Source organism: Anser cygnoides, chromosome 1, assembly GCF_040182565.1.
Source record: "Anser cygnoides isolate HZ-2024a breed goose chromosome 1, Taihu_goose_T2T_genome, whole genome shotgun sequence".
Classification (NCBI taxonomy): Eukaryota; Metazoa; Chordata; class Aves; order Anseriformes; family Anatidae; genus Anser; species Anser cygnoides.
In genome coordinates this window covers 190,142,876-190,164,332 of record NC_089873.1, presented here as the reverse complement: position 1 = coordinate 190,164,332, position 21,457 = coordinate 190,142,876, and the positions used below count along the sequence as shown (strand labels likewise).

General features: G+C 39.7%; 1 protein-coding gene across 2 annotated transcripts in view; it reads right to left on the bottom strand.

Moving 5' to 3' along the window:
- FLT1 (fms related receptor tyrosine kinase 1) overlaps window positions 1-21,457 on the bottom strand; it is a 107,617-nt gene that overhangs the window by 77,138 nt on the left and 9,022 nt on the right. For both annotated transcript variants that reach the window (XM_013189366.3, XM_048072841.2), the window contains exons 2-4: window positions 15,383-15,479; window positions 14,863-15,083; window positions 5,713-5,837 (exon numbers count right to left, since the gene is read on the bottom strand). In XM_013189366.3, coding sequence (XP_013044820.3) covers window positions 5,713-5,837; window positions 14,863-15,083; window positions 15,383-15,479 — 443 coding nt within the window. The remainder of the gene's footprint in view (window positions 1-5,712; window positions 5,838-14,862; window positions 15,084-15,382; window positions 15,480-21,457) is intronic.

The window sequence follows — 21,457 nt, the reverse complement described above, 5'->3', positions numbered from 1 at the left end:
CATGGATGCTTATTCCAGAGCTGACAGATCACAGAGCACGCGTCTCTAAGTCATTACATACAACATAAAGCACAAATTTTAAATCCGCAAGGCTACCTTGGGCACTTTTATTGAGAACTACAGATCATACTGAATGAGGAAAGTCATATCGACTACAGATTTTGAAAGGATGCCTTGAAACAAAGTATGTCAAATTTCCAGAGGAAAAGAATTCATCACATTTTAAAAAATTGGCACTTCTAGGTCCCTCAGAAGTTGAGAACCCAATAAGTCATTAGTGCACAACGATCAGATGTTTTATAAACTTGTGACCTGAAATCTAAAATTTTTTTTCAGACTAAAGTTTTGCCATGTGGGATCAAGTGTCCGCTTTGTCAGCAGAACAAGTGATATTTTATGTTGGCATCCTTTGAGTTTTAAGCCCCACTTTATAAAAAATAAAAGAAAATAATTTTTAAAAAAAATGAAAAGCAAAGCATGACATAGGCATTGAGGCCCAGGCAACGCCTCTTTTATTTTACATCGATTCTCTTTTATCGTTATTCAGCCTTATTGATAGAATAAATGCCACTGTTTGGATAACACAGAGATCAACCACCAGTACAAATCCTGGCTGCGACTCTACTTTTATAAATCCCACTATTATTTTGAAAAAAATATATATATTTTAAAGACATGTTATAGCAGAACTTGAGTGAATCAGTGCCCTAAGCAAAGAGCATTTCTATGTACTTCCATCCATGGGTCTACCTAAGCACCTCGCAGCCCATCACCTCTCTCCATGCTCCCAGCCTCACTGCACCCCTTTCATCTCCTCCTTACCCCTTTATTTGAGCAGAGGGCTGGTGTGCTGGCCAGCCCTCTCTCTTCCTACAGCCAAAGCCACTGCAGGTGGCTACCAGTGGCAGGGGGAGGTGCAGCTGCCTGGCACCTTCCTGCGTGGCTCAGCTTCTCTGAATGCGGCACCCTCTGTGCTGCCTGCTCAGCACACACTGCGAGCTGCCCTTGGGATCACCTCCTCTCATCTCACACCATTTCCTCTGACTGAAATGCAAGGTGAATCAAATGGACAACAATTACAGAGAGCGTGAAAGTGCTGCGGTAGAATTCCTCATCTTTATAACAGCTGATAAGATTTTATAATAAGCATGCAAATCACAAGCAAAACCCACTACGTTATAGTGTGCTGGCTACCATTCAACGATGTCTTGGACTCTAAGAGCTCTGTTGCCATTCCTGTCTCTAAATAAAACAAATATCCAAGCTTTGGTTTAACTAGTTCATAGTTACGCTTTCAAGAGCTTCAGCTGCATTTATCCTCTGCTGCTTTGTTAGAAACTAAACTGCTTCATAACATACTCCTTTATAAGTTTTCATATATAACAAGAAAAAAAAGAGTTAAGTCAGAGTGTCAGAGCCTAAACTGAAGTCACCCAGGGAATAAATTAACTCCACATTAATAAGTTAATTGATGGGTTACCAAATTTGTATTAGTCTTGCTTGAGGAAAGGAAAAGTAGCCAGAATACCCAGGAAGTGTCTGAATTTTGCAAATAAATAAATATTTGCTTATAAATATGGTCCTGATTTGCAACATAGAAAGCTGTCAGTTGTCTGCATGTCCAGCAGTTTCACCTGCCCTGGAGGCAGACCCTTACCTGCACAGTTTACTTGCCTAACACTAAAAACCAGACAGAAGTACACCTGTGGCTTTGAGAATAAAAAGTTGCATGCACTCACATGTAAAAGTGCAAATTGACACATTTCAGTTGCTGTAAGGAGAATTTTAGAAAACTGAAGTCCATACACTTGAAAAAGATCCTTATGGCATAGCTGTTCTCTGGCTAAGATACTGAAGATATAAAGGTACCAAACCAAGATTCTACAACAAGTCCATTTCAGGGGGTAGAAATGCCAGGATTTTGTCTCAGAGCAAAGGCTGGGTGCTCACCCTCATGGCCCTTCACAGCTCAACCCTTCCTCCTTATGTCTGCTTCTTACCCAGGTCTCCTCCATGCTGCTCTCTTCTGCCACCCCACTGTTTCAGGTGACCTGTTTCCCACTCTTGGAGAAATGTTTAGGGCTTTATTCTACCCTAAGCAGAGACACCAGCTTGTAGGCCACCACCTAGTGATATGGCATCATCACTGTGACTATTACTGCATGGATGGTACAGGACGAGGATGACAGAACCACACAGTAATTGAGGTTGGAAGAGACCTCTGGAGGTCACCTGGTCCACGCCAATACCAAGGCAGGGCCAAACAGCTCAGGGCCTTCTCAAATACTTGGGCATTAGGTCATCACAGACAGAAGCAGAAAATCCGTGAAGCAACTTTGTGCTGGAACAGCACCATCTCCATTGAAGCAGCAGAGGATAAAACCAGCTGAAATAATAGGTTACAGCAGATAGTGAGAGGCATTCAGAGAAGCAGTTTGTTGTGATGGCTGCAGTAAACTGGAATTTACTGTCTACATACTTATCTGCATGAGCCACGGCGCTGTGGCTCCCACAGCAGTGTTGAACTTTGTTTCTTTGAAACCTTCTTTGTTTCAAACTAGACTTCAGTTTCTCTTGGCACAGCCTGGGCCTCCTTCTTTGCTCAGCACTGGCCACTGAACCTTTTTGGTTCCAAGTGGCATTAACATAGTACTACCACAAGGTTTTGGGTCAAGACATAAGGTCAAGAGTACATAGTCATGTTTTGGTTCCCGACATCTCCAAAGACAGATCGTGTTGGAAAGAGCCAGCTGAAAGTATAGCAAAAACTGTACATTAGGCACTGGAATATTAGGCCCTGGCACAGGCTGCCCAGAGAAACTGTGATGCCCCATCCCTGGAGGTGTTCAAGGCCAGGCTGGATGGGGCTTTGGGCAACCTGGTCTGGTGGGAGGTGTCTTTGCCCATGGCAGGGGTTTGGGACAGGGTGGGCTTTAAGGTCCCTTCCAACACAAACCATCCTGCGATTCTGTGATTCTATAATTAGTCTTGAATGCTTGCTTTTTCTTTCTTGTTTCCCTTTCCACCAGCTTGGGAAGGATGATGTGGCATTATTAAGAATTAGACTGTCCAGGTGTCTGGCTCTCAGCATCCTTGGGGTTCCTTTTTTATTATTATTTTTTAATCCTTTTATTTAATACTGAAACATATTTAGTTCTATTTCTATGAAGGGCATTGCTGATTTTATGACAGAGAATCCAAAAGGGGAGTGAACAGAGGGATCAAATCATTGTACCAAAGGAAGATTATTTTCTCTGTTTAGTAAGACAAGAGCAAATGAAGAACCAAGGGAAGTGCATACCTTAGTTGCAATAAATTTTATCATATTTTAGGGATCTTGAATGAGGCTGTCAGAATCATATTGATAGGGATGATGGTTTCAAAGGCTCTGGATATCTTTCTATTAAATATTATAGCAAAAAAATTAATTGATTTTACAGGTCATAATATGGTGAGGAATAGAAAGGGCCACCAGCTGTTGCAGATATAGATTGTAATAGGACCTGAAGGCTGGATTTCTAACAGGAATGAAAAGTTTTATCCTCATTTCCTTCCGGACTTTTAAGACTTTTTAGATGTTGCATACGATTACAATGCTATACCATACAATTTGTAGAGATGTTCAGCCTGGAAGTTAGAACAGCACAGTATCTCAAAAGGGTCGAACAATGTAAAGATGCAGTTTTAGTAATAAAACCATGTGTAATGTTGAAAATGAATAATAAAACTTTCCCACACTGGTCCACTACTGCTAAGAACGTGCTTTTCACACGAACAAAACGCTGGAGGCAGTATTCACGTGACTTTACCAATGAGTTCTTTCAGAAGAGAGATATTACAAAAAATATTCCATATTCTAATGGCTCTAAAGCTGGGTCTTTCTTTCCAGCTCCAGGGGACTGCATTATGGGGACACTGACTTCTTCCTTTATTGCTAAATGGAAAACACAGAATAGCTTTTGCCAGCTCTACAGAAGAAGTATGCCTGCAGCTGGGAAACGCATTTAACACATCTCTTAATTGCTATGAGAGCAAAAACTTGATGGAATCTTCATACATGGGTGTCACAGATGATAAATAAAGTAAGGTATGATGTAATGCATTGTAGCTTACATACTTCAGGAAATTCTGGGATGAATTAGGGAACACATTTATTTTTCCTGGAATGCAAAACATGTAAGCAACCAATCCTTTCTTTCAAGACTTGGCTCCACCTCCTCTTTCTTCTTCCCAGATTACTACATCTGGTTTTGATGGTGTAAAGATGCATCATACACTGCAACCCCAAGCTAAAAGCAAGCCGATAATGAGAAAAGACAGTAGATATGCCTTAATCTCCTCCAAATAAGGAGAAAAGTTTGCTTTTACGTTATTTCATAAGAGAGAACGCTGATGGGAATTTTCTCATTTAGGAATTGAACATGCTGAGATTTCAGATGCAACACTACAATGTCCAGATAAGTTCTTGCTTTACATCCTGCACCTTATAAAAAGCCAAGCCTCATTTACTTTTGATTCTATAGCCACAGAATCTTGTGCATCATCCATCTCTGATACAGTTCTTGCTAGAAAATTGTGTGTTTGTGTATATACATGCAGATACATTTCTTAGGTCAGATTACTTTCCTCTCTCTGCATTTAGCTTGCTTCCATGTGATTTAACAGCTGGAAACAGAGATATAATCAGTATCAATGTTAGCAAAACACAATGTTAACAAAGGCTGGGTAAAATTGTTAAACCTCCATGTCAAGTTCAAACACATGACCAAATCCATGGCTGGTGTAAATCTCTATGGTCAAAGAAGAATCAAAGTCTTTTATTGATCTGGATAAGCATTGCAAAATGATATTGTTTGGCAATTGCATGCTATTCTATAGAAAAAAAAAATCTCTTCCTTATATCAAAGCTGAACATTTATGTTACTATGCACAGATTTCTGTTTGTTTCTGTTAGAAACAAAACATCACTGGCACCTCTGCCTAACTTTTAAGCCAAACAAAGCAACTTTAAAAGAGAAGCACCTCTCTGACTTGGCGCAAGGTACTTTACTACATACATGAAGGTCAGTTAACTCTCCAAGTAAATCTCAAGCAACTTCGGAAAGAAATGAAAACATGAAAAATGTTCCCAAAACATGAAAAATATCTAGATTTTCTGTAACTGCTCACACCATCTCAAACTCTACACAAGTTGCCCTACAAAGAGAAGCCATCCCCTGTCTGATAAGTGCATTTGTATGGAAAAGTAGGCAGCAAAGTTGCTGAAGGGAGGGGTAACAGGCAAAGTCTTGAAGAAATGCCTTGTGCAGCCCCAGCACATCTCCAGCCTATCCCAGAGAACAGGGGGAAAGGAAAGGGGAGGAAGAACAGGGGAAGAAGTGGGAGCAAATCTCTTCTCCTAAAAAGAAATTCCCTCCTGGGTTTCAGAAAACTTTCTCTTGAGAAGTTAAACTTTAATAAAGATAAAACTTTAATGAAATGATATGTAAAGCTTAAATTTCTTTAGAAAATTCAAATCCAGTGTAAGACATGAAGCTTCCAAGGTTGAAATATTTTTAAACACACTGACACCTAGGAACCTCATTTAAAAACAACTAAATGGTTTAAATGTTCCAAAATCACCACAATAGCTGTAAACAAAACCAAACAAAAACAAAGAAGCAACATCCATAATAGCAATAACACCTTCAGAGTATTCTCGGATCGCAGTACCTTTTTTAAAGTGACAGCAATGTTTGGTGCTGTGACTCTGCATGGAATGATCATCTCTCTTCCCACAGTCATGTGTATTATTTTAGGTATATCACTGTTCATCTCTACAAATGGATTGCCTGTATCTGCAGGAAAAGAAAAAGAAAAGGTTAATTTCTGAAATTTTTCAAGAGTGTGTGTGAATTGGAATGATGCATACAGCTTCACTGATCAAGCCTATTTATAATGAAAGCTAGAAATCATCCTCAAATTATTCCTTTGTTTACTTTCATCTAAACAACTTCAGTAGAATACCAAAAGCAGGAGTTTGGTACCTCCTTTAAAATCCAGGGCAGTTCAAGTACCTTTTTCTCATTACAGCATCACCTCTACTGCTGGGAGATGTGGTTTTATTTTCAGGACATTTCAGGAGAAGTAGTTATGGGATATGAGCTGAAATTCTCTTATCAGGAAACCCTTACACAAGGCATGTTCCTGCCTTCAACAAGGAAATCGATGGGAAAAAAATATATGTTGACTTCACCAGGAGAAGGACTCTACTATGATTATTCAGCCATATTTTCAACCACGTACTCTCAGAAAAGGGACTAGCAAGAGTTAACTATTCTTCTCCTTCCTACTATCACAATACCTATATGTCTCTTTTGTAAGTGACAAGGTAAATGAAAATGCCAGGAAAACATTCATTCTGTTCGACTCAATAACTAAAGCTTGGCAGAGTAATTTACCGTCCCTTGAACAATCTCTTTAACAAAGGGCATTGTCATAAATAGCTTGCGCTGGGAACAAGGAACATTGCTGCTGCTATTGTTTGAACCAGTTAACAAAGAGGGGCTCAAGCCACTGACTCAGGCTCCAAATCTTCTTTGCAGGTGTTGAGATCTGGAGGTTTGGTTTGACTCACAGTTCAGATAGGCTACCTCCAAATTCACATAAGGTCTGGCTTTTAACTCTTGAAAAAGTGGAACATTTAGATCTCAATTCCATGCTTATCTACAGCCCCAATGTTTTTTCAGGCAAATCCTATTATTTTCACTGAGTCAAAAATCTTACAAGTAACAATGGAAATCTTTCTTGGAAAAGAAAGAAGTAAAGCTAGCAAGAATTGACCCTTTACAAAACCTTAAATTGTAATGTTTTGCTAAAGTTCTGGTCCCAGAATTCTGCACGTTGACCTATGTTCACTCAAGTGGTTCTTTAAATACATTGCTTTCGTTTCTCCTTCAGAAGTATGATCTGCACTTCCCAGTGTCATAAAACTGTTCTGCCCTTAAGATCTTTTTTATTATATGCAAAAATATTTTTGTTTGAGACATAAAACAGGAAGAGAAGCAAATTCCACCCTAATTTATACTGAGGAGAATCCTAAGGACAAATATCTTAAATATACAAAAATGTACTAAAAAAGTGTTCCTAAAGAGGCTTAATGAATTTGTTACACAAATTTTCTGAAATGAAAGACTATCACAATGTTTTACTTAATAATAGGTGTTAAATGTCCACCGAGATCGCAAAAGGAACTTATGAGTAATAGAGGATGCGCATGTAATAAAAAATACCCTAAGGACTTGTTAGGCTAACATTTCCTTTGCCATATGATTCAAGGAAAGACCAAGAAAGAACCTGTTTGTAGCATGGCGAAAAGAACCTTTTTTGTTTTTCAGGGGCTGCAGCCGTGGAAGAGGTGACCTGCCCCTTAACATCACCAGACAAACGGATTTACAACTCCCCGAAGACTTGTTCGTCTTTGTCACAAAATTAAGAGCTCCTGCCCAAAACCAGCAAGCTTTGCAAAGTAGTTTCCTGTATTATAATCTCGAGATCATTACAAGTGCGAGGAAGAGCTGCTCTGGAGATTACCGGTGCTGTCTGCAGACAGAGTGTCACCACTGACTGATGCCAACAACGAGGCCACGGGGGCTGTGCAGCTCAGACCTTGCAGGATTCCTGTCCATCCGAAGGCAGGGACAGGAAACGAGCACAAAACACCACGCTTAGGCTTTTTTTTTTTTTCCTTCTTCTTCAATGGAAATTAGCATTTGCGCCTGGAGGAGTCAATGAAGTGCTGCATAAAAGTCGACAAAATGCCCCAGCTCCTCTTGGTAGGCTTCAAATCTCGGCGACAGCCTTCCTTGCTACGTTCCCTGCCATGGCATGCCAAGGCACCAGGACACCAAGGGCTGACTCCATGCCCCCATGATTCGCGTGCAGAGCTCCCATTGACATCACCGGGGACTTCCGCCACGGACCGGAGGGCAATTGATGGCCCCAAGTGCTCCAAATGTCTTCCTGCTTTTGATTAAAAGGAATACGCATCATGTTTCCTAGCACAGTTTTGTTTTCATAATGAGTGTGGAGGCTTTTCCTGATTCCCTTTGATTTTATTCTCCTTCTGCCTTAATGGCCTTACGTGGATATTTTCGGTGCTTCAAGACCAGGATCTGTTCAAGCTGAACCCACAGCAGCACCAGGGCAGGGTATGCCAACAAAGTGGAATCCTTCTGCCCCTCAAATAACAACACTCTTTGCTTCTTTTTTCCTCTTTCCCTCCCATCATAGCCATTGGCAGTGGCTGCTGCTACATTTCCTCCCAATTCCTTCCTGAGGGGAGGTAAATGCCAGCCTTCCTTGACCAGCTGGCTGGGAGAACAGCTAGGATGACCTAACCTCCCACCCCAGCAGTCTCTGAGCCAGCTTCACACACATTTGTGTTCAGAAAGCTCTACCTATAAGAGGAACATGGTAGATTGACCAGTCTTGAAGACCACATCCAAGTCACACATTCAGTTTCATCAGGATTTGGAATACAAGACCTAAGTGAGCTGACCTTCCTTTTTTTGGTTTTGTTCATTTATTTGTTTTGTTTCAGAGCTGCTTGCAAGGGTAAGGAGGTGAAAGAGGGATTGCCAAAATGTTTGCGTATGCCAAAGGTTGCTTTAAAAGTCACTTTAGAATATTTTTAATTGTGCCTGGAATTAATGACTGTGTGCTGGTTTGACTGTGTTCCTTACAATATCTCTCACTTACAATCAACATGAAACCACAAAGAGAAGTCAAGAAATCAGAAAATCCGAAGGTCACTTGCTATATTGTTAAAGAACGTAAATAGCAGCTTTTTATTAAGCTGGTTGGCAGCCAGATACAAACTTGATAAGAGACTTAACACAAGCAATATTATGTCTGGTATCAGTAACCTGTCTAGGCTATTTATGGGTTTTGCACAAACAACTAATAAGCCAACACTGAAATGTCAGATTCAGAAAAGATGGGGAGCCTCATGCTTTTTTTCTGCACTCTTCAGCTACTGTTCTTGCCTTTTTTTTTTTTTTTTTTTATAACTTGAACTATGTAAGTCAGAGTACTTATACATCTGCAGGAAGAAACATATCTGCAGGGGAGTGTGAGCTTCTTGAAATCTCTGCAAATTTGTCCTAAAAAGCTCTTCCAAAATACCTATACTTACACGTGGCTTATCATTAACTTTTTTTTTTTTTTCACGCTAAAAGAGCCCAAACAGTCTTTTCCCCCATGCATATGCACTAAAGTACAGACATGAACTTTGCTAAGCCTAATGGGCCAATTGCCAAATTCCCCTTCCCTTTCCAGGGATTCACCCTGACTAATTGCTGTTATCCTGGCTAAATTAATAGGCTTGTTCAAAAGTTACTCAAGGAGAGCTTTGCACACTGAGAGTGGATGTCACCTCACACATCTGAAACACATACATCCTTCTCTGAGCTATGTGGCCAAACAGTGTAGATACTGGAGAGCAGGGGTTTTCTGGCATGGGATTCATCTGACCTGGTTTAGACATCTGTTTGATGGTGAGATGAATCAAGCCCTAGGAAAGGCACCTATTCAACCTTTTCACACGTAGATGTCTATGTTCATTAAGAAATAAAATCCCATTTTGCATGCATGGAAGCACAACATCTTTCTGCAATAAGGGCTTTTCCACTCTTCCCTCTTCTTAGCCTGTAAAATAATACTCTCTGAATACAAATGATTTCTAAATCTTGAAGGAAAACAAGAGCTATAAATTAATAAATGCAGAATTCAGGCAAAAAAAAAATAAAAAGGAGGGGAATACTTTATAACTGGAGCACATTCAGAGACAAAGCATTGCTAGCATAATTGTACAATGATTTCTAGGCAGGGTTTGTTTGTTTTCCTTTGAGGCTAGTTACACTATGCTATCATTGATGTAGGTCCATCACACATTTAAAAAGTGGTTAAAGCTCTTAAGAAAAAATACTTTAACCAGGAAATTCACAGTGCAGTAATTCCTATGTTCAGAAAGTTATCTCTAGAAAGGCTAACAGTCATTAGAAACACTTTTTTGGCTGTATCCCTCCTTCAGGATGGGTCATCTTGGAAATGTATTTCCATTACAGTGGCAGCTATAAGGCTTGGTGAGGAAACAGGAGGAAACAGGACCTCAGAGAGCTGAGTGTGCAGCCTTTGATGCTGCCAAAGCTTCCATGCATGCTCTGCCCAACACAGTGAAGTGCGATGTGAAGTCCATGTACATGCAATGACACTACTCGAAAGTACAGCAATTATAGGTGATTTACGTCAAAGGCTCTTAGAGGGCTCTGTTTTTTAACAGGAACCTCATTAGACACTAAAAATGTGTCCACATACTTGATACAGCTGTAACATAGTTTAATTCCAACTAGTTTCCTTTTCATAATAGAAGTGCTATCATACCAATGACTTTGAGAGTGTAAGCCAAAAAAGCACTGCTCATAGGTTAGAACTGTGCCAAAAACAAAGGCAGGGAAAAGGCACAAGAGAAAGAGTTTCCTAGACCTTGTCAGGTTCATCTGTTGGTACATTACGTCTGAAGAAGAAGAAGAAAAAGGAAAAAGAAGAAAAAATTCTCCTTTACTGTTAGCTTTCCACATATTTTGTCTTCCTAGTGTTTTAATCAGATTTCATTTGACTTTGAAGCTTCTTAGATCTTAGAGACCCTTTCAGGTAACTCTTTTAATGCCCTCCCTGTTCTGCAAAATGGTACCTTTGGTGTTTCAGGAGTCAGTCTATTCAAGCTAGACTTTAAATCTATGTCAGTTCAGGGGCTGGATACAGCTAGCTGTCAACAACTGGACCTCCCAAGGAGACATCATACTTCTAGCACTTGCTGGATACAACTCTAGAGTTTGAAAGTGCACTTGAATCCCCGGATGTTTTGGCATTTCAAAAGCTTACATTTTGAAGCATTCAGTGATGATAAAGCCCTTCATTTTGGGCTGTCATTTTGGAGAAATGACATTTAGAGACATTTTCTTTTTGGAGAAAAAAGTTACTTTTTTCTCTCTGTTAAGTACGGAAAGAGAACAGACAACTGACTTAGCACAGAGGTCTGTTTTTAAAACAGAATGTTTTAAATGGTGATCATTTGAAATACCAGTAAATGTATCACTTTACAATGAAAAGTGTGTGGTCAGATGATAGGCACCATGGGAGTGTGAGGAGAGACAAGGAGAAGGAGAACTGCGGCTAAGCAATGGGCTAATACCTAAAGTCAAGTACAACTTCATTTAGAGAAAAATTCTCTGCTGCAGAAGAACTAAAACATTGTTCTTGTATATTAATAGCTGAAAGCTATCTTCATCACAGGAAATAGCAATGTTTAAACTTGAATAAAAATTTGTTTAAATTCCCACAAAAATCTAAGCTTGCTATATTAATGTAATTGAACTTATTTGCTTTTCTCTGTTGTACCATGGGAACAGGTGATCAAAGGCAAAGGAAGAAAGAGATGAGAGTAGAGAATGAAGAGGCCTGCACATTCTTGAAGAAGAAAGAAAATGAATGAGCTCCAGCAACTGGAAAAGAGTGTCTTGGAGCTACCGGAACAAAGGCAGACAGAAAGAAAAGCCTTAGGACTGTCCCTAGGGAAGTCTGTGTAGGTTTCAAAATAGCCTGCTGATAATCTGGTGTTTCTTAAATGTCTTTATTCCATAATGATCTCTCTCCAAGCAGAAAATTCCCTCTGTCTTACTCCAATGTATGCAGTCACTATTCATTACAAATCTTTCCATTTAACTTCCAGGCTGCAATTGTGTAACAAAACAGTTCTGGGTCTGCGACAGTGGATAAATTGGCAAAGAGGCATATGCTTCATCTCAGATTTTTCCCATGGCTCATGGTGGAAGTCAGGACATCAGTTTTCTTAGAGCAAAGTCCAAGGCTCTTGAGAGAATTCATTTCCCTCGCTTGATGTCTCAATTCCTGAGCTGTGTGTGGTCAAGAGTTGCTGCAGGGCACACTGCACACTCACTCCCCTGTGCAACTCAGTAGTGACCTCTCCAGCTGAAAGAAGGGTGGTGTCAGGACTAGCTCCTGAAAGAAAAGTCACCAGCCTGCAAGTTCTTGAGCACCCAAACTCCACATTTCAGAAATGTTTTAAATCGTCCAGGGGACCTTGAGATTTGCAGTCTCCTTCTCATCATCTTGCATCTTATTTTTACCTGTAGAAGCTCATCTTCTACAATAGCATGCTCTCATTTCAAAACCAAAGGACTTACTAGGTTTATTAATTCTTTATTTATTTAATTAATTTTATCTAGTTCATTTTCAGTATCACTCTAATTACGGAAATGAATATCATTTTTGAAACAATAAGTGATGACTTCCTGTACAAACAATATCAGCTTTCCTGATTTGGATTCTGTGTTTGTAAATAGTAACTATTTGTTCTCATCTGCAGCATACTAAGACATGGGAAACAGGCACCTTGGTGATCCACATGCAGCTAATATGGGAAATGGACTGACACAACGTCCTGCTACAGGAAACAATACAAAACTGGGAGGGATTCAAATTTTACAAATGTTTATTTCCTAAGCACCCACAAATCCCTCTAAGATAAAACTAAACTCAAGAAAGTTAGTCTTGACAGAGCATTTTCTTTTCTCATTTTCACCCCACTCAAACCAGGTAATCAAATTCCTGTGTGTTCACAGAAACATTAACTTGTTTTAAGAGATTCCTTATGTATTTTCTTTCTGATCAGTGTAGCACTAGCATTGGAAAGTATGAGTTTCAATACTCTGAATCTTGTTTCTTTTCAATCTACTCAACATTTCTTCCTGAAGTTGTAAAATTTTGAAGGACCAATACACCTTTCCTCATCTTGGGACAGAGTGACACTTTCAACTGTCCATATATGAGCAGCTACATCACAGCCTCCCTTGTCATCAGTAGATTACCATACTTTTATATGTCCTTAGTAGGACACAATCAACATTTAACTGTTAAGAATTTGGCTTTCAAACAAAAAGATTGTCGAATTCTGAAAATTAAGAAGCTGAAGATGTCTAAGCTTAATACAGGATTATCCCTTTTTGGCAAGTAAAGTAGGATGAAAAACACGGTCTAAGCCTATTTCAACACCAACATCAACATTTAATAACTGTCCTTGAAAAATCAACGTAACTAAGGCACTCAGGCACTTTACCTTATCTTTAACTGATTTGGGGGAAGGTAGGGGTTGACCAAAAACTATTCTCTAATGACTTGCTTCTTTTCTGACATGTGAATTAGGCAGATTAGCCGATTCACATTTATCTGATTAAGGCTATCTGTCAGGTGCAAAGAAGACACGTACAGCTCAGGAAACAGTGAAGAGTTAGGAGGACTGATTGTGTCTTCCATTTGCAATAATTCAGGATCCAGAAAAATTAGCACTTCAAACGGGAAAGAGACCAAGGGAACATGAAGGAATCTCATATAATATATCCTACAGAAGGTTTAGCAGAGAGGTTCTCGGTCAAGGTCACTATCATCCTTGCTCTTCTCGTGTGGTGAACAGAGAGGACTGTGGGTAGATCTCAACTAAAGATGTGGTCCAAGATGATAGGTTTAAGAAGGTCCCAGGATGGGAAACTCAAAAAAAGTCATCCAAGCACATGGTAATTTTTCCTAGGCAGTGGTGAATGTTGATTGCTAAGTTAATAACCTGCTACTTTCATCACGCTTCCTTGGATGCACCAGTAGTTGGATATCCAGAGGATTACAGGTAAATAGCTGGGTGAGGAAAATACTCTGTGGCGTATTCCAGATGAAGCAAAGCTGGATGAACAGCATGAATTGTTCAATAATTCTCAGTAAGGCAACACAAATAATGGGTGAGCTATCTTATTTTCTGTCACCACAGTGAAAGGTCCACTTCATTCTGTTTTTCCATAGCACCAGTCCCACTCTTTGTGTCACAGAATGAAAACAAAGGCTAATTCACTCTGATGAGAACTCGTTAGAAGCAGCAGACACATCATTTGGAAAAGTTCCAGTTGCACATTCTCTCTAACACAGGCTTCCAAAATCTGTGAATCCTGATACCTCACAGTAACCTATTAACTTTCTGCTGTAAAAATCAAGAAAAGCTATAATACAAAATTGAATGAAAAACCTAAAGGGTTTATAATTTCTCCCTTTATTATTGTTTCTATTGAGCTGTTTTGAGAAGAATCTGATTGATATCCTGGAAGAAAACAGGATCAGAAAGTAATTTCTGTTATAGCCTAACTGACCTAATTCCAGCATTTCCCATATATTGCACAATACTTGTTTGCTGAACACAATTCTGTATTTGGATTGAATCCAATTATTCTAGATTTTTACAATTGGTGTAACATGAACTGCAGAGTACTTTTATGAATGTGACTTGCATACAAATATTAATTTTCTACAGCATGAGAAAATCAGTGATCTAGCAAGACTGTTTTGGTGTCCGTCAGCTGTCTGGAGATGTACAGTCTTATACAGACAGGTTGAAGTGGACGTTGCACCAGAAAAATGGTTTTCATTAGTCATCGCTGGATTAAAATATGATTTCTATAATATCCATTACACAAAGTCACTTCTAGTCTACTTCTATGTGGAGTTCTAGTTACTCCGGGGGGCTGGCTGGATTTGGTCTTTTTCCTTCTTCATTTTTTTTTGTAACAGAGAAAACACTAGCATTTGCATTTGGAAGCTCTGAGAAAGCAGGTTTTATACATAAATTGGTAAATTATCATAACATTTTCCAAGGATGAAAATATCATTCAAAACCCTGTATTTAACCACAGCTGATGTTCATTTTTATCCATTTTGCTGTACTGAAATGAAAGTACCAAGAACTGTTAAAAAACACGATCTTACCATTAATAAATACGTAGACCGTAGATTCCTTCTTCTTTTTCGCTGCACTTGTTGGGTATTTGCAGCTATAGTTTCCAGTGTCACTTGCTTGAGTTCTGCTCAAGGTCAGACTGCTGCAGGACTGCTTCCCATTCCTTCCACAGGCATACTTAATTACTTTCAGCCTTTTGCTGTCCTTACTTAGAGTTTCAGGCAAAGACCATGAATGAACCATTTCCCCCCTGCAAATACAGATAAGGAAGCAGAAACAATTATGTTGGGCTGCAATTATATAGCTCCAGTTCCCAAGCTTTCTTTTTTATTATATCAGGCTATTTCTGGGGCTCTCTTTTATCTTGTTTTCCAAAAACAACAACAGAAACAACAAAGAACTACTAAACAATTGCCATTGAAGTTCACTCCCCACCTTTCCCCACAACATAAGCTTTCATTTTTTTCTAATTTCAGTTACAAAAAAAAAAAAAAGTATCAGGTGTATGAATTCCCAGCCAAATTATCAGAAGCCAGCTCAGCTGGTTACCTGCATGTGAGATTTAAAGTCTGGCCTGCTTGAACAACATGCTGTGTGCCATTTATGCTCAGCTCAGGAACTTTTAATTTTGATCCTGAACTAGATCCTAGAAAAACAAAGAAGAAAGTCATTAACAATGACGAATCATCCAGCTCCCAATCTGCTCACATTTATGATGTTATACTGGAAGGAGAAAACAAAGCAAAGGCGTGCCCCCCCCCTCACCACACATACACCTTTTCTCTGGACGAAATCCTGCTGTCCTGACTCAGGACTGACATCCTTTCTAATGAGAATTACTCAGGAAAGAAAGAAGAAATGGAAGCTATGCAAGTTTTGGTCAACAACATTGGTCTCAAGTTGTTCGCTGAGTGTACCATGAAGCTCAGGACCTTGTGGCTGCACACCTAGACAGGGAAGTGTGTCCTGCAGCACTGCTGCTGCATTTCCTTAGGAAGCACTACCATGGCAGCCGCTTGAATGGGAAGGGCAAAAGTCAGACACAATCACAGCAAGAGCCACATATTGATCTCTGAGATACAGAACTCTCACTCATAAAACTCACTGCAAAGCTGGAACTGCTTTGGAAGGAGGCAAAGTGGATTCAGGACCTTCCCTTCCTGACCAAAGCACTGTTACCTACAGTTGCTCATTAGCTTCAGGATTCCCTATGGTAAAGTGGTGCCAAAAGGCAACTGGACAGCTCTGCAGTAAATTTTAAGTAAAAGTTCAAGGCACCCTCCAGATCAGACCCATTGCTTATTGGGGCCAACAAGGCCCCAGTCATGACCAGACCATTCTGGTGTGATGGGTGACACCCTGGGTACCCAGTATAATGCGGGGTGGGTTAGGGTGTTTGAAACATTGAGGCAGGTTTATCACAAGTGATGTGAAGGCAATTTTTAGGAAGTCTATGAAAAAGCATCATGGTCAGAAGTCTAAAGGACCACAGGACCTTTCCTTGCATTAAACCAGCAAGTGCTAGGAAAGCATAATGTCTTATCTTTGCACCATAACGGGCTATGGCCAGAAAAGCTTTTGTGTCAAGCAGACAGAAAGGCATGCCTTAGAGAAGAAACAGTCCTTGATCCCACTGACCTCGCACCAACAGCAAAGTGTTCCAGAAGTGAGGAACATAACAAGAAAATGTTTTGAAACATTAAAAACCAGTTTAAGTCTAAATCTGAACCCCATATGCAATTTGTGAAGATTTGAGTATTGTGAGAGAAGATCAGGGAGTGCCCCAGATCATTTTACTCCAAGAGAAAGTATTTCATTGTCAACATATGAGAGAAGCAGCATCGTGTAAACAAGAGTACTGCGGATTTTCCCCTACAACACAGTCAAACACAGTTTGAGTTTAGCTATTATAAGCACTTCTAAGAGATCCCTACCACAGCTGAATATGAACAGCTGTATGTACCAAACACAGAAGACATCGCTAATCCTTGCGTGGCTGCTATGAATCACCTCTGGAAAGGCCTCTCTCTTTCATTGACTGTAGAAGGAACTTTGAGACACCACCTCTGGCTGAAGCGAGCAACTAAATTTTGAGTGTATAAACTTTCCCAGGTCAATTAGTTACTCCAAATTCAGCAGCTTTCACCCAGCAGTATATGCATCTGAGGACATATCTGAAGATACGTCTACTGCTGAATGTCAAAACTTTGTCCTGAGATGTGAACTTGTTCAGTCCAAGAAAGGCCTAGAAGCCAAGTCTACATTTTTGGAGAGAGATGCTAAAACTACGAAGACTTGGTACAAAAGGTAAGGAAGCGCGGCCCTCATCTGCTCTTACTTAACTTTTTTGGAAGCGTCAGCTGTGCTCCATTTGTCAGTAAGTATTTCCTACTGTGGCTGTGGCTGTCATGCTGCTCCTGTATGTACTAACATCCATGCTTGTACAAAAGAAGATTTAAAGCGTACACTTAAACAGATGCAAACTAAGTTATAGCTCACTTGAACAGGCTTCAAGCAAGAGCAAAACAAGTTTTCAGAACAAAGCGATTCTTTGAACTTCACCACAAATATTACCAGAAACTGAATGGTGATACTGTACAAATACACAGACTTCCTCTGTGATTTGTCTAGACAATCATACTTTTAACTAGAAATTATATATTCTTCCTGCTGCTAACAGGGGAGAAAAAAAGACAGCAAATCTTTGAAGAACAATTTGTTATGTGATATATTCCAAGCATATGTTTTTCTCACCTACCATTTAAGGATCTCAACTCTGAAGCGTTGTGTCTGCCAAACAGCGCATTGTGCTTTTAGGGGATGGTCTCTTGTAGATGTATACGGTCTATGAGCCTACTGAGTTTCAGTTCTGTAATAATGTCCCTAAAGGTAAACACTGGGAACTTGAGATAAGACGTTACAAGAGCTCAGGCAGCTTCAGGCTCTTTGGTTGACAGTGTTTGTCAGTGCCCTCCAACTAAGCTATCCGACATGAAACTACCACATTCCTGCATTTCCTTTATACTTCTCTTGTCATCCTGTCATTGGAGGCTGAGAATCTCTGAGCTGAGTGCTCAGCTTTGCTCAACACCACCAGCAGCACCCTGCCCAGGAGCAAAGTCAGCCAGACACCAGCATGACCATGCCTGAGACATGCTGGGAGCAGAAGACCAGCCCTGGGAATATGGGCTGCTGTTGTGTCCAAAGTCTGCCAAAGGTGAAGGGCAAGAAAACATTATAAAGGTTACAGACTTCTCTCTTGGTAACTCTATGTTAATATAAGACATCCACGTGAAAATCTCAAGATGAGTCTTAAATTAAACATATAGAACAAGAGAGCCTGGTAGTGTGCATGTCAGAAGACCTGCCTTAGAGTTATTAAAATCGAATGAAAAGAAAAAAAAAATCTTTTCACCCCCATCCTGTAGGCAAAAAAGAAAGCAAGATATGCTGGATAAATATTGAAGCTTTTGCCTTTTTACACGTATTACGTGTACCTAAAAGACACCACAGTATTTGTAAATATTATGGGTGGGATCGTAAGGAGTGTTTAGTGTTTGTCTAACTTTGCTCCCATTGATATAAGCTGGAGTTTCACCATGGATTTAGAGCACATTTTAGACACAACTCCAGTATTTAATCATATTAATATTCAAGACCTAGCATCGGTGCTTTTGGGATGACATATCAGATTTGTTATACGTTCATTCATTTAGTTTTCCACTGACAAAAATCCAAAGTAAAAGATCTTATTTCTGGCCAATATTGGTTCTTTTGCAAGTCTGCTGGACAGTATTTTTACCAGCAAAGATGCTAGGTCTGAAGTAAAATAGCTTTATTTGACATCCTATCTATTCATGGGTAATTAGCTTCCTTAAATTTTTAAATGCTACAAAACTGATGCACAGTACAAATGCAATGGAGTTTGACATGCTTACCAGAAAAGAAAAAGAAAGGAGAATAGCAAGGAAATTCCTACTGTCAATATTTAGAAGTGGGTTATACCTTCTCTGAGTCTTCTCCGGGCATTTTACTTGACACTGTCTTTTCTGAAGGGTCATGGCTCAATAGGACATGTTCACTTATCATTATGCCTGTCACTAGGCGACCATCAGCAACCTACCCTCACACTGACCTACATTGGGGGGTGCAACTTCTTTTTGTGTGATAACAAGAGAACTAATTAATCCTGATAACTGAGGAATCTCCTCCCATAGGGGAAGGGGTGATATTTTTTTGCATATTCTATTTGTTTCGGAAGGCTTATTAGATACATGTGAAAGGCAGACAATAGGCTTGCTTAATTAATAAGCAAACATCAATTTAGACTGCAGAAGTTAATTAATAAGCAAACATCAATTTAGACTGCAGAAGTTAGTCTATATAAAATGAAGGAAGGAAAAATAATATTTTCAGAAAGTAGAGGGAATAACCTGTAATTTGCTAAGGAACAAAAGAGCAAACTTTCTTTAATTATTTTCTGTCTTGCAAAAAAAGGCAGTGTTTTTCCTGAATTAAGTAAACAAATTTTAATTATTTGTTAACCAAAACCACTGATTACAAGTAATTAAAAAAAATAAATAAATAAAATAAATGAACCTGTATATATTTTCCCAGTATGATGTGTGAGTTCATTTCAGCAGATAACCAAGTAACCATGCATATATGATGTACCTTCCACTAAACCTTGATTTCTCTTAAAGGGATAGATCTGCTGAACTCAAAATCAGGCCCATGTTCTGAATTGTTACCTCTGTTCTGATTTTTCCAGCTTCTTCTTTTGAATTTCCTTTTAAAACTTAAAATTTCTGCTACCCTTGTCTAAAGAAAGTAAACCCAAAATCTAGCTCTATGTCTTAATTTAAAGACAAATACTACATTACAAGTTATTAGAAACTGCCTTGAGGTTAACACGTTTGGTGGTCTTTAACTTCTTTTTCATAATTTGAGGCTAAGTGATTTTCCAGCCACTCCAGATATCCTGAATATGTTGACTGATTTTTTTCCCCTGCACTACGAGATGTTAAGGAGAATGATCAGTTTATCTTTGCAACTTCAGTGTATACAAGGAGTCTGACCTTCTGTGTTTAAAGTGCCATCTGTGGGCAATAAAGTTATCCATCAAGAAGTAATTGTTTCGGTCACTGTTGAGGTTGCACGTGTGTTGAAGCTTGTTAAACATAACTGATCCTTTGTAATTTTTACCAACAAATATGATTTCCTTCTTTCAAGCACATTCAGCAAAAATGTCTTTTGTATAGGACAGTCTCGAAGTAGAAAGGGAATGCACATGATTTCTTAATAGGGTCTTCACCTCTCTCTGCTCTTTAAAATGTGGGTCATTTGGTTCAAATGCAGCCCAGGACTTTACTCTTGTTTCTGAGCACTTCCTTGTGAGTCATCTCATTGAAGGGAATGGTGACACCCACACGTGTGCAACTAATAAGCAACCACAGGGTCTGGCCAAAATGGTTAGGAGCATGGTAGTCACCCAGAGGGTTGACCTTCATTGTGTCCCAGTGAAAACCAGCTGACTGATCTGAAGCACCTTAAGCAGAATACAGCCACCAGCTAACCTCATATGCAGAGAATAGGTTTACTCCATTTTGTAAAATTAGAGATAATGGTAGTTCTCTTTATTTCAGGGTTCTTTGTGAGATATTGTATTACCATCTCTTCTAAAGGTACTTTAGGCCATTTTATGGTTAAATACAACTTTTTTTTTTTTTAAAACATCATTATGCCATATCACTCTATTAAAAGAAAAAAAAAATAAAAGAAGAAAGGGAGAAAAATGAACTTGTGGTGAACTTCGAGGAGCTATTTAAAGTTGTAATTTACATCTGACCATACGGAAAAGTATTGACCAACACTTCCTCCTAGTTTAATCAACACTGAAATTCCCATCAGCTTCAATAGTTGCGGTTAGAAAGAAAGAATTGCAAGAAAGTTTCCAGGCAGAATTCTATCAAAGTTTCAGCAGTGACCGGAAAAAAAAAAAAAAAGATTATTTTCCTGCCCCAAATGTGAAAGTCCAGCCTGTTCCTTCCACAGGACAAGAGGGAGAAAGCATCACCCCAGAAAATGAAGCTTTCTACTTCTGTGACTGCTGGTAGCTGGGAAGAAGCTACTTGTCCCTCCCCATGGCATCAATATCCCCCACCTCATCTGCATTGACTGGTTCTGGCTCCTGCACACAGAGGTAAAAGCGCTGTATCCACTGCCTACACTGAGAAGCAGCATCCAGGGAAGACTTAGAGTGCCAAACCATCAGCCACCCTGAGGGTCAGAGCAGCATCTGCAGGTCTTTCAGGTGCCATCGAGGCCTCCGTTCTGAAGGAAGCCTCACAGCCCTTCATACACCTAAGTGCACAGCACGTCTCTGAAGCAAATCCAAATGCCACACCTACAGTTGGCAGAAGAAAAACCAGGACAGATTATCTGCAAGGGAGCATGGAGGTATGCCTGTGACACAAGATAATTGTCCAGCCGAGGAGGCTGATGATCTGAAGCAGCAAAATGTAACCACTATTTTGGTCCAAGCAGAACTCTGCAGGGCAATCCGAGGCCATGGGGACCTGGAAGGGTTAACAGACATGGGTCCATGGGCCATAAGTGGCTTTG